We start from the raw sequence: 12,685 nt of genomic DNA on the forward strand, positions 1-12,685 counted from the left end.
ACTTTTTTGCATTTCACAACTCAACTTCTTCACCTCTTTCTCTAGCTCTGAACAAGTAAGCAACCAGTTCTGAAATTGCAAATTCTATCTTGAGTCAGTGGTGGCTAGTTCGGGTTGCACCTGGAGGGAACTGAGAATGTCCTCCAAAATAGATCCATTGCTTGTGAGTAGACGTTTCATCATATGATGGTGGGAATTTATGAGGTGGGCAGGATGTAAGACGTAGACTGGCAGAAGATGGCCAGCTGTTGTCGGGCTTGGCTCTGCCCCTTTAAGACAGGATCCCTGTCTTTGCGCCCTGTACAAGGAAACGGCAGCTTATTCAGATCCCAGCCTTGCTTTTTCTCACTTGGGGTGCCCACCTCTTCTGACTTTTTACCCATTATTGATTCTCACTTCCCATCTTGGTCTAGTTCCTCCAGAACTTATACTCCAGGCTGTTATTAAACTTTGCATCTGATTCCCTTGCTTCCTAATTTTAGTTTTTCCCTTTGATACTGTATGTCCATGGACCTACTGGAAACAACTACCTTTGTTGTTGTTGGTAAGTCTCTTCTTGGAAGAGAAAGCCATTTAGGCAAAGGGGTGCCATTACAGGCAATGGATAGCTAACCTGGTAGACGCTGTAGTCCAGCAGTGAGGAGGCAGGGAGAGTGCAGACCAGGGAGATTAAGGCAGGAAAGCAGTTGGAATTAGGGAGTTTAAGGAATGGGGATGAGCACCAAGGTGAATTTGTTGGCTGATTGGTTCATTCATTCATTCATTTATTAATTCAGCAAGTGTTAATCTGGTATGTGCCAGGTGTTCTGCAAGGTGCTGGCTGCATAGGGGTGAGCAATACAGATATGGTCTCTGTGCAGAGCTTGAACAGATATTAACAGCAGAGTTTCGTAAGTGCATGTATCTTATTTAAAGTGAAACAAAGATGTAAGAGAATGACTGCAGAAAAGTATGAGGGGACTTTTTGGAGTGATGGAAGTACTTTTTTTTTTTTTTTTAAAGATTTTATTTATTTATTCATGAGAGACAGAGAGAGAGAGAGGTAGAGAGAGAAGCAGGCTCCCAAGGAGCAGGGAGCCTGATGCGGGACTCGATCCCAGGACTCCAGGATCATGACCTGAGCCGAAGGCAGACGCTTAAGATGGAAGTACTTTTGATCTTGATTTTGGTGGTGGTAAAAACATGGTGGTAAAAGCTCCACATTTAAAGAAGAGTGGATTTTGTTATATGTACATTATATCTTGATCAAAAAAAATTGATAGCAACTGTCATTCTAAACAACACAACACTAAAACCTGTTTCAGTAGGAATCAGGAACCAGACAGACATGCCTGTTTTTGTCAGTATTGTCCCACGCTGTTTCCGAGGGTCTAAGACAAGAAAATGAAGTAATTGACATTAATTTTAGGAAAGTCAAAGTCTTTTATTTTGGAATTCCTTCTTACTGGTAAAATAACTGTATACCCTGGAAACCCAACACACTCTTAATTAGGGAGAAAACATTATAATGAGTATGAAAATCTGGTAAATTATTGACTGTAGGATAAATATATAAATACCAATAGACTTGCTCTAATCTTGCAAAAAGCACACGGAAGTGGAAATTTAAGAGTTCATTTAGGGGTGCCTAGGTGGCTCAGTTGGTTGAGCGACTGACTCTTGATTTCAGCTCAGGTCTTGATCTCAGGGTTGTGAGTTTAAGCCCCACATTGGGCTCCACACTGGGCATGGAGCTTACTTAAAAAAGAAAAAAATCCAGCTTAGAAGAAAATGAGAGCATCTGTGAGCACACACTAGGAATGCAGGAAACCTTTGCAGATTGAGCATCCAGAAAATACAACAGAAAGCCTAGGGTGTTTACCAGGCCTCCTCCCTGCTGGACCTTGAATTCCAATTTTTATCTTTCTAGCACTAGCACTATGAGGCTGCCGCTTATCAGCATTGCACTTTCTTGCAAGAATATAGGTTCCGTGTGGCATAAGAATCAGCAAGTACTTTGAGGGGAAAAGCAACAGAAAATGTAGGGCTCACTTGTCAAAGCTTCCATTCTTTCTGAAATCTTGTCTCCTCAAATCCTGATGCCTTTTTAAAAAATTAGTTAATTTTTTAAAATTTTATTTTATTATTTATGTTAGTCCCCATACTTACATCATTAGTTTTTGATGTAGTGTTCCATGATTCATTGTTTGTGTATAACACCCAGTGCTCCATGCAATATGTGCCCTCCTTAATACCCCATCACCGGACTAAACCATCCCTCCCAACCCCTCCCGTCTAAAACCCTCAGTTTATTTCTCAGAGTCCATAGTCTCATGGTTTGTCTCCCCCTCTGATTCCACCCCCTTCCTTCTATCTTCTTCTTCTTCTTCCTTTTTTTTTTTTTTTTTAACATATAATGTATTATTTGTTTCCGAGGTACAGGTCTGTATATTCATCAGTCTTACACAATTCACAGCCTCACCATAGCACATACCCTCCCCAATGTCCATCACCCAGCCACCCCATCCCTCCCACCCCCCACCACTCCAGCAACCCTCAGTTTGTTTCCTGAGATTAAGAGTCTCTTATGGTTTGTCTCCCTCTCTGGTTTCGTCTTGTTTCATTTTTTCCTCCCTTCCCCTATGGTCCTCTGTCTTGTTTCTCAAATTCCTCATATCAGTGAGATCATATGATACTTGTCTTTCTCTGATTGACTTATTTCGCTTAGCATAATACCCTCTAGTTACGTCCACGTCATTGTAAATGGCAAGATTTCATTTTTTGATGGCTGCATAATATTCCATTGTGTGTATATTATATATACACACACACACACACCACATCTTAATCCATTCATCTGTTGATGGACATCTTGGCTCTTTCCATAGTTTGGCTATTGTAGACGTTGCTGCTATAAACATTGGGGTGCATGTACCCCTTCAGATCACTACAAAATCCTGATGCCTTTAAACAAATTCTCCAGTATCTTATCTAGCTTCTCTAGTTGTTCTGGCCAAAGGGTTGTCTGCCTCACATTGTCCATCATAGTAAATTGTACAAGTAGATGTGGCTCTACATGGCAGATACATAATGCCTTGGTCCTATTTGAAGGTTTCAAAAAAAAAAAAAAGATTTCAAAAAAAAAACCAGCCATAATTATTTTCTTATATTAACTTTTGAGTGGTTTTTCATCAAGCAATTTATGTAATGTTTCCAAACTAGAACTTGTATTATTTTGGCTATAGAACAATAAATGTGTTTCTAAATATTTAATGTAACTATAGTTTACATTATATCTTATTTTTGACTAGTTTTAGCTGTGATTTTGGAATATTTGTGATCTTTTCCCTATACCTGGCCCCAGCTTACACCAAATTAGCTTGCTTGAGAATTGACTTTGGATTTATAAAATGGTTACCTGCATTTGCTAATAAAATCTCTGGGTGCCGTAACTTTCTTATGCGATTAGAAAGTCTAAACCTGTTTTTTTTAAAAAAGATTTTATTTATTTGATAGAGAGAGCACATGAGAGTGCACAAGCAGGGAGAGTAGCAGAGAGAAAGGGAGATGCAGGCTCTAAACTGAGCAGGGAGCCCTACTCGGGGCTCAATCCCAGGACCCTAGGATCATGACCTGAGCAGAAGGCAGTTGCTTAACTGACTGAGCCACCCAGGTGCGCCGCCCCCCCTTCTTTAAGTAGACTCCACACCCAGTGTGGAGCCCACTACGGGGTTTGGACTCATGATGGTGAGATTGAGACCTGAGCTGAGATCATAGTCGGATGCTTTACTGACTGAGCCACCCAGCTGCTCCTACACCTGTTTTAAATTAAATTCACATGTAGTCTTACAGTTTATATTTTATTTTCTAGTAATTAAAAACAAATATCTCCCTAGAGTCTGCCTTAGAAAAATAGGTCAATTAAAAAATATCTATCTGATTGTCTTCTACCAACTTTGGACACTAGCAGAGTGTAAAAGGAATTGAATTTCAAATAAGATTTGTTACATTTTAAGTTGTGGTAAGTTGATATTTTGCATGATCCAATCAGCCATGTTGATGATAATTTACATTAGGGACCAAATAGAGTTTTAGAGCTGGAAGGAATCTTGGAAATCATGTAGTTCTACAACTTTCCCTTTCAGTTTTAAATGATAAAACGAATATATTTTCATGGTTTAAAAAAGTGCCCCAGTTGGTAATAGGGAAGTATAGGTCAAAGGTAAAAAGTTCTAGGTTTTTCCCACCTCATTGTTCCTATTCTATAGAGGTTAGTACTGATAGAGGTTCCTTCCAGACATTTGTTTGTATGTGTGCAAAGTACATGTGTGTGGTAAAATTAAAGATGAAAATTTTGATTTTCTCTAAAGATAAATGAAACAATACACATCAGCTTAATCCATTTAATACCTCTTTGATGTCTCATTCTTTTTAATCTTTCCTCTTTGATAGGCATTTGTATTGTTTCCCGTCTATTGCTATTTCAGTCAATGCTGCACAGAATGCTTTAATATGCACAGGTTTTTTATTTTATCTGGAAGATAAATATTTAGTTTTGGAATAGTTAGATTAAAGCGTATGTGCGTTCAGAATTCTATGGGTATTTACCAATTCCTCTAAAAAAAAGGCTATACCAATTTATCTCCCATATGAAGCGTTCCCCCCCCACCTCCTTTTAAAAAAACGGCTTAGGGCGCCTGGGTGGCTCAGTTGGTTAGGCGACTGCCTTCAGCTCAGGTCATGATCCTGGAGTCCCAGGATCGAGTCCCGCATCGGGCTCCCTGCTCAGCGGGGAGTCTGCTTCTCCCTCTGACCTTCTTCCCTCTCATGCTCTCTCTCTACCATTCTCTCTCTCTCAATAAATAAATAAAAATCTTTAAAAATAAAAAAATAAAAAACAGCTTAAGAAATTTGAGGTCCCGAGAAATTAAATGATGTAGGTATTGGTGGATCAAAGTAGAACTATTCATATTTTAAAAATTTCTTACAGTGTTCTAGCCACCACATACCTCTTGACTACTTTTTAAAGAGTTTGAAACGCTTTTGTTTTTAAATTTTTTTATGATTTTAAAAGTCATGAATGTGTATTATAAAAAAATTTGAAAATTAAAAAAAAGGTCAAGGAAGAAAATTAAAATAAGAGATGCCTTAATGAGATATATCACTATTAGCATCTTAGTGTCTGCATTAAAATTTAACAAATTAAAATTGGAATCACACAATAATACTGTTTCAAAACTTTCTTTTTCACTTGTCAGTATATTGTAAACTTTTGCCTATATAAACATTTTTACAAGCTATCTCTTAACGGATATACACTGTTTCATGTCATGACTACGCTGTAATTGTCCGATTTATTGTTAGGACTTTAGTTTATAACCAGTTTTTAAACCATCATAAATATTGCTGCAGTGAAAATCCTTATTGATAAATCCTTAATATACAAAATGAATTTTTAAAATTGGAATGCTTGGTAAAAAATACAACTTGTTATGAAAGAGTTTTGACACTAAAAATTGCCCTCTAGAATAGTTGTACCAATTTATATTCCCACCATTGACATTTTAAGCATTAGAAGCTTAAAAAAAATCTGGGGCTGTCAGGGGTAAAATTACCAAAGTTAGAACCTGCGGTCACTGTGGGCGGGGAGCAGGGGGTGTGGCATTTGAATGTAGAAATTTCTAAGCCTTAAAATATTGAGAGAAATTTCTGTAAAAGGTCAGAGGAACTTTTGACCAGTTAATAGATATTCTCATAGTTATTAAGTACAGTGATATATGGAGCAATGCTGTTGAGGCTGCTTTATCACAAAATATGAAGGCAAACATTTGCGGTAAAGGTAATATTAACGTTGACAGCAATGGGAATAGCAAACGTTGAGGGCTTAGTATGGACCTTGTAGATTATAAATAAACAGTGATAACTTGTTTAAGAAATCTGTTGAGAAGGATATTTCTTTATGAGAAGTCCATTTTAGCAGGGTTAAAACAAATTTTTATCACTCTTAGGTGCTTATTATGCCAGGTCTCATTTAATCCTGTCACAAGGGTGTGGTCCTCATTTCTCAAAGATTTACCGGTGTAGAGTCAGTTTGAGGCAGGGTTTGTATGACTCCAACACCCATGTTCAACCTCCAGGGGCGTACCCACTCTCATTCCCCTTACTGCTATCAGATGGGCCAGGGACAGATATTAAATAACTTTGATACCCTGGTGCAGTTGTTGGACCTTTCAATTCTGCTTCAGTCTTTTTGATTAGGCCAAGAGAAAGCTAGTTTGGTACAAGTTTGCCTTAAATGTCTCTCTAATAAATACATGTTAATCTATTCAGTAAAAAGAGAAGTGTATCTAACTAGAATTTTTTCACAGTTCGCTTTTTAATGCATTTATTTTTATGGCTACTATCTATTTGTGGCATATGATAAGTGTTTTGCTCTTGTGGTTAAAATGAAGCTTCCAGTTAACATTTTTTTTGGTCTTAAATTGTTTTAAAAATTAAAAGTCATGTCTTTTCTATATTTTCTTTCCATTCAAAAATAACTCCTTCCATCTAGGTTTCTTTTGCTCCTGCTCTCCCCCACCTTAATCCCCTATTTCTGCAAAAACTGGGAAGGCTCATTATTAGCAGTTGTAGAGCAAGGTGTGGAGATTATTATTTTTTATTTTATCTTTTTTTAAGATTTTCAAAAAAGATTTTTATTTATTTGAGAGAGAGAGAGAGCACGCATACGAGCATGAGCAGGGGAGGGAGGGGCAGAAGGAGAGGGAGAAGCAGACTTCCCACTGAGCAGGGAGCCTGATGTGGGGCTCCATCCCAGGACCCTGAGATCAAGACCTGAGCCAAAGGCAGATGTTTAACAGACTGAACCACCCAGGCGCCCCTAAGATTTTATTTTTAAGCAATCCCTACACCCAGTATGGGGCTTGAACCCACAACCCTGAGACCAAGAGTTGCATACTCTGCCAACTGAGCCAGCCAGGTGCCCATAGAGATTATGATTTTTTAATTTAAAAAATTAAAATAATAAAGCTACAATTTACAGTCATTTTGATTAGAGAAATAGATAAGCTACAATCTGCCACAATTAGCCATTCTTACACGGCTACCATATCATTTTTCTTTCCTGTTTTTTTCTCATGTGCATTTTTTCTAATAATAACATTCATTGAATATTTGTTATAGGTACTGTTCTTAGCATTTTGCATCTAATAACTCGTTTGATCTTCTCAACTATTTTATGATATAGATACTGTTATCCCCATTTTGCAGATGAAGAAACTGAAGCATGGAAAAATTATGAAACTTACTATAAGAACTTGAATCCAGGGAATTGGTCTTCTATGGCCTATAGTTTTCTTTTTACCTAATCCTTATAAATATTTTCCTCTTGCTAGTTCTCAGACTCTTTAAGAAATAACTTTAATTCAGTATAATTTACATGAAATTTAAATGCACCTATTTTAAATGTTCAGTTGATAAATTTTGATGAATGCCTATACCTAACCACCACTATAATTAAAATTCCCAGGGCGCCTGAGTGGCTCAATCAGTTAAGCGTCCGCTTTCAGTTCAGGTCATGATTTCAGGGTCCTGGGATCGAGCCCCACATTGAGCCCCACATCGGGCTCCCACTCAGCGGAGAGTCTGCTTGTCTTTCTGCCCCTTCCCCCCTCCTCATTCTCTCTCTCTCTCTCTCATAAATAAATAAAATCTTAAAAAAATTTCCATTGCCCTAAAGAGTTCCCTTGCGACCCTTCCAAGTTATTTCCCTCCCCACTCTCCACCAGGCGAGCAGTGATCTGCTTTCTATCACTGTTCTAATTTTTCTTTTTACTTTCTTTTCCACCCACAAGTTTAGAAATTTAGAAATGAAATGTTTAATTCCCAAAATTTGTGAATTTTTCAAGTATCTTTCTATTCGTTTCTAATTTTATTTAACTATTGTGGTTAGAGAGCATACTTTATATGGTTTCAATTTCAGATTTGTTGAGTTTTGGTTTGTAGCCCAGAATGGAGGTCAGTGAATATCATTTAAAGGGCCAGATAGAGAATATTTCAGGCTTTGTACTCAAAGCCTGCTCACAAGCTCCACTGCTCAACTCAGCCGTTGTATCACGAAATACATAATATATGAATGGGAATGTTGAAATCTCTAACTATGCTAAGGGTTTGTCTGTTTCTCCTTTCATTTCTGCCAGTTTTTGCTTTGTATATTTTGGAGCTCTGTTGTTAGGTGCATACACTCTTAGGATTGTTACGTCTTTTTGGTGGACTGACTGCTTTATCATTATGTAATGTCACTCTCTATTCCTAGTAATACTCTTTGTTCTGAAGTCTTCTTTTTCTGATAAACTTCACTAGTTCACGTCTCTTAGGATTCACATTCCCATACTGCCTGAGATCTAATATCTGAAAAAAGCTATTTAATATATTTTGTCTAGTTTTCTAATTTTCTGAAGAGGATAGGTAAGTCTAGCCCCTATTATTCTATCATGGCTACAAGCAGAAGTCCTTAACTGTCTTTTTAACAGATGTACAACCTGCCATCTGTGGTTATTCCCTTAGCAAATCAAAAACCGCTTAGTTTGCTTGCTTTTATCATTTTTTTCTATCATAAACAATGTAATGACATCTTAATGGCTATAGTTTTTCACTATTTTGATTAATTCCTTGGAGTGATTCCCAGAAAGTAGAATCACTGAGTCAAAAATTGTGAACACTTTAATATATTTTGAAATATATTGTCATTTATTTTCTAAATATACCTTCCAATAGCTTTCCAAAATTACCAGTTTACAGTTCCATAGCTATGTATGAGATAAAAGTTTCGCCAGCATTACATACTTATACTTAAAAAAATCTATATCATTGCTTTAAAGTTTTTTTTGAATTCTAGAAAGATTGCACGTGCTTTTATATGTATTCTTGTATTGTTTTTCTTTTTATCTGTTTGTATCTTTTGCTTGTATGTCTACTAGGATGCCCGTATTTTTTTTTTTTTAGAATAAAGATAAACTTATTTGTGGCAAATATTTTTTTATAGTCCGTTGATTTCCTTTTACATCTTTTCAAAATGTAACCATATCTGTCCATCCTTTGTGATTTCTTCTACAGCTTTTAAGATTTGGAAGTCCTCTCCAGGTTTGGTAAATATTTAATTATATTTTCTTTTCATTTAAAAATTATATTAAATTTTTTCATTCAACAAATATTTACCTATCACTCACTCTCAGCCAGTCATTATACTAGGTGTTGAGGACATGGTATAGACCAAAATAGAAATGATCTCTGATTGTATGGGACTAGGAGAAGGTGACTATTTGCAAGGGCTGATAATCGAATTCTAGCCTCCTGCTTGGCTGGAGAGAAGTCTGTTAATAAAGCACCCAGGACACCTATTCTGTCATTTTTTTAAGATTCTTTTTTGGGGGGTGGGTGCAGTAGTGTGAAGAGTACAGCTTAAACTTTTTTTTTTTCAAATTGCCACCTATTAATTACAATATCATTTATTGGATAGGTACTTCCACCCATTGATTTAAGGGATTTCGTTATCTCTATAATATAGAGACACTATAAAGTATTTGTTCTTGAGTCAGGCTAACCTGTGTTTAGATACTGGCTCTCCACTCACTAGCCAAGTGACTTTGGACATGTTGCTTATCCTGTTTGAACCTTTGTCTTTGTCTGTAAAGTAGGGTGGCAATATTATCTATTATTGAACTAATGCAACAATTAAAAGCAAAAGGGTTAACACTTTTTAAAAAGGTACTGCATTATTCTTGTCAGGTGATTGTGATGAAAAATTGCCCTATACACGGTAACATGATGTTTCCCCTTAGGTGGAGGCAAAAAAAAAAAATAACCAAAAAAAGCAATGCTTGGTATGAAAATGAGTTGCATTAAGAAAAAGCTCATAAAAGGGGTCATTTTCATTTAATTTTTTTGCTTCTGAGCAAGGTGCAAGCATATCTACATCAGTGTTGGAGGGTGTGTATTTTATCATTAGCTTAGTGGATTTGAATTCCTAGCTCATGTAGGTGGGTGGAATTTGTATGAGTCTGCTCAACTTTAGATTAAAAAAAAATCACAGAACTCTGTGAAGGTCTTTGATCCCAACTTCCTTGTGTCTCCCAGATGCCAGGTGCATTACTGGTCTTGGGCCTTGTGACACTTTGATATCTTCTTCTAATCCTGACCTCAACTTCATACCTGTTCATTCTTGCTTCTGGTCTTGGTCATGGGTCTTGGCTGATTCTGCTCCTAGACAGATGAGGATCCTTCTCTGGGTTTGTCTTTCTTTTCACACTCTCAGGAAGTCCCCTTGCATGATTTCCAAATTTATAGGGAGCAGAAGTAGCAGTGGGTGGAAGGAATACTGGGAAGGTGGAATGGTAGGTGGGGGAAAGGGGGAGAGCCCTGTGTCCAGTACTTGCTCACCTCATGGTTCTCAGCATCTCAGCAAAAGCTTTGAGGGAGACAAGGAGAAATGGGAACTTCCTTTAATCCTAAAATGAATGTTTTTTTTTCTTTTTCAGTCTTAAACTAGATTTTCAACTCTGATCTGTCCGTTGGTTGGCACCTCTCCCCTTCACAGGTCAATAAGAAAGAAACCATTTTGGGGAAAGTTCTCAGAGTGTTTGTAGCTAACATAATTAGGAGGAAGTTTTAGAAGCAGCGGATGTCAGCAGCTATGCCAGGATGAAAATGGTTATATTTTAAGCACGATGTCATCCCCTGAGCAAAGTGAAATAAGCCAGAAGGCAAATGTAGACAGGTATGCCCAATTTGTTTTAAAGTTCCAGAAACCCATTCAGCCTTACATCTGCTCAACTCTGAATGACTTTCAAGAAGAGAGAGACTTTTTGGCAAACTACATCTTTCCTCAGCTCAATGAACTCTGCAATTCCCGGGGCACATATTTCAAAGCTGTAGACCTGAGGTGGCCAGCGTTGATGGCCCCGCCACCCTTATCCTTCAACCTGTTTAGACAGCATTCTTGTCTCCACTCCCAGTATCTGAAGCTCTGTCTCGACTATGTGAACACCTGCTTTCCCTTTTTCATCTGCATGCTGGGTCAGACATATGGGGACTTTCTCCCTGACCACGTGCCTTTACTGTTCTCCAAAGCAACTGACTTGTCAAGTTTATCCACAGTAGAGCAGAATCTCTATGTTGCTGCAAAAAATGGTTATCCTTGGGTCCTGGAGAGTCCCAACTACAGTTTGACGGAGTTTGAGATCATCCAAGCAGCATTTCTGAATGAGTCTCAGTTTCAGTATTTTTACTTTAGGACCGGAACCACGCTGCTGAAGACTTTAGATGAGGAAAAAGAGAGGCTGTCCTCAGGCTCTCTGAATGATGAAGAAAAATTAAGGATTGGAAAACTTAAGGCCAAGATTATTAGCAAAGGACTCCCTGTCCGATTTTATAAAGATCTCCACGAGTTGGGTGAGCTGGTTTTCAAGGACTGGTCAGTTGTGATAGAACAACTTTACCCAGGCACTTTAATGATTGAAAATATGGGTGAGTAACCATGGAGATAGCTAAGTCTATTATCAACATAAAGTTAATATGTTTTGCATGTCTTCATTGTAAGAGGACTTGAAATGATTGAAAATACTCCCTAAGCATTTAAAATTGTTACCATATTTCTGTAACATGCATTTCTCCACTTGAAGATTTTTGAAACTGGAAATAAGAGCAAGTAAAGGGTCATGGAAGATTATTTAGGAAGTCCAGGAGCTCGGAGAAGACCTCAAATATCTGGCAGTCCCCCAATGGGACATTTGGGCTCGTCTGAAGTCATTTTGGTGTCAGAGTTGGGGGGAGTGCTCCTGGCATCTTAATGGGTGGCGGTCAGGGATATTGCTAAACATCATTCACCCTTACTACTCAGTAATCCGTGGACTGGCAGCCTCAGCATTACCTAGGAGCTTGTTAGAGAAGTTTTCCAGATCTACTGAATAAGAGTTTACATTTTAATAAGATGACCAGGTGGGTTGCATACACATAAAGTCTGAGAAGCACAGCTTGCCATTCTGCCTCTAAATTAAGTGATTACATTTATTTTTGAAAGTAGTATCTTGTAGACACATAGAAAGAAATGGCAGAGCAATATTAGAGTATGGCAGAGAGTTTTCAAAGACAGACTTCGGGAGGGGTCCGTGATGCCCTTAAAACTATATAAAAATAGTATGTTTACATGCATATGTGTGTTGTGGGGGGTAAGAAGATGGCCTGTATCTTTGATCAGATTCTCAAAAGGTTCAATGACCCAAAAAAGCTTATGAATTACTGTTGTAAGGGCCCAGTTAATGTGAGATTGCAAAGTGACGGCAGGTGGTGCATTCCCAAATGCTTTCAGAGGCCAGGCAGGCAGTAGTCCTTATGATAGGGAGCAGGTGGATCTGCAGCAAATTGAACACAGAGTTGTCTCACCTACACTCATTTGAATGCAGTGTTGGTGGGGAGGGAGGCGGGTGGTGAAATCCCACTGGTGCTGATCAACTCTGCCTACAAGCCAAATCCTTCTGGTGTCCTAGAAAAGAATATTGTGTCAATCATAACTCTTTGGGTTGCAGGTGACTCAAATTGGCTTTAACAAAAAGGGAATTTATTAGCTTATATAACTTTAAAGCCTAGGATTAGGTCTGGTTCAGCTCAGGCTTCTACCAGTGGCTCAAAAGATATTACCTGCCCTGGTTTC

The 12,685-nt window shown here is 38.0% G+C and overlaps 1 protein-coding gene across 1 annotated transcript in view; it reads left to right on the top strand.

The window, feature by feature from the left end:
• The first annotated feature begins 10,326 nt into the window (after positions 1-10,326).
• Positions 10,327-12,685, top strand: part of LOC113922529 (putative tetratricopeptide repeat protein 41) — a 69,363-nt gene continuing 67,004 nt past the window's right edge. The window contains exon 1 of the mRNA XM_027594519.1: positions 10,327-11,502. Coding sequence (XP_027450320.1) covers positions 10,704-11,502 — 799 coding nt within the window. The 5' untranslated portion in view covers positions 10,327-10,703. The remainder of the gene's footprint in view (positions 11,503-12,685) is intronic.

Source organism: Zalophus californianus, chromosome 9, assembly GCF_009762305.2.
Source record: "Zalophus californianus isolate mZalCal1 chromosome 9, mZalCal1.pri.v2, whole genome shotgun sequence".
NCBI lineage: Eukaryota > Metazoa > Chordata > Mammalia > Carnivora > Otariidae > Zalophus > Zalophus californianus.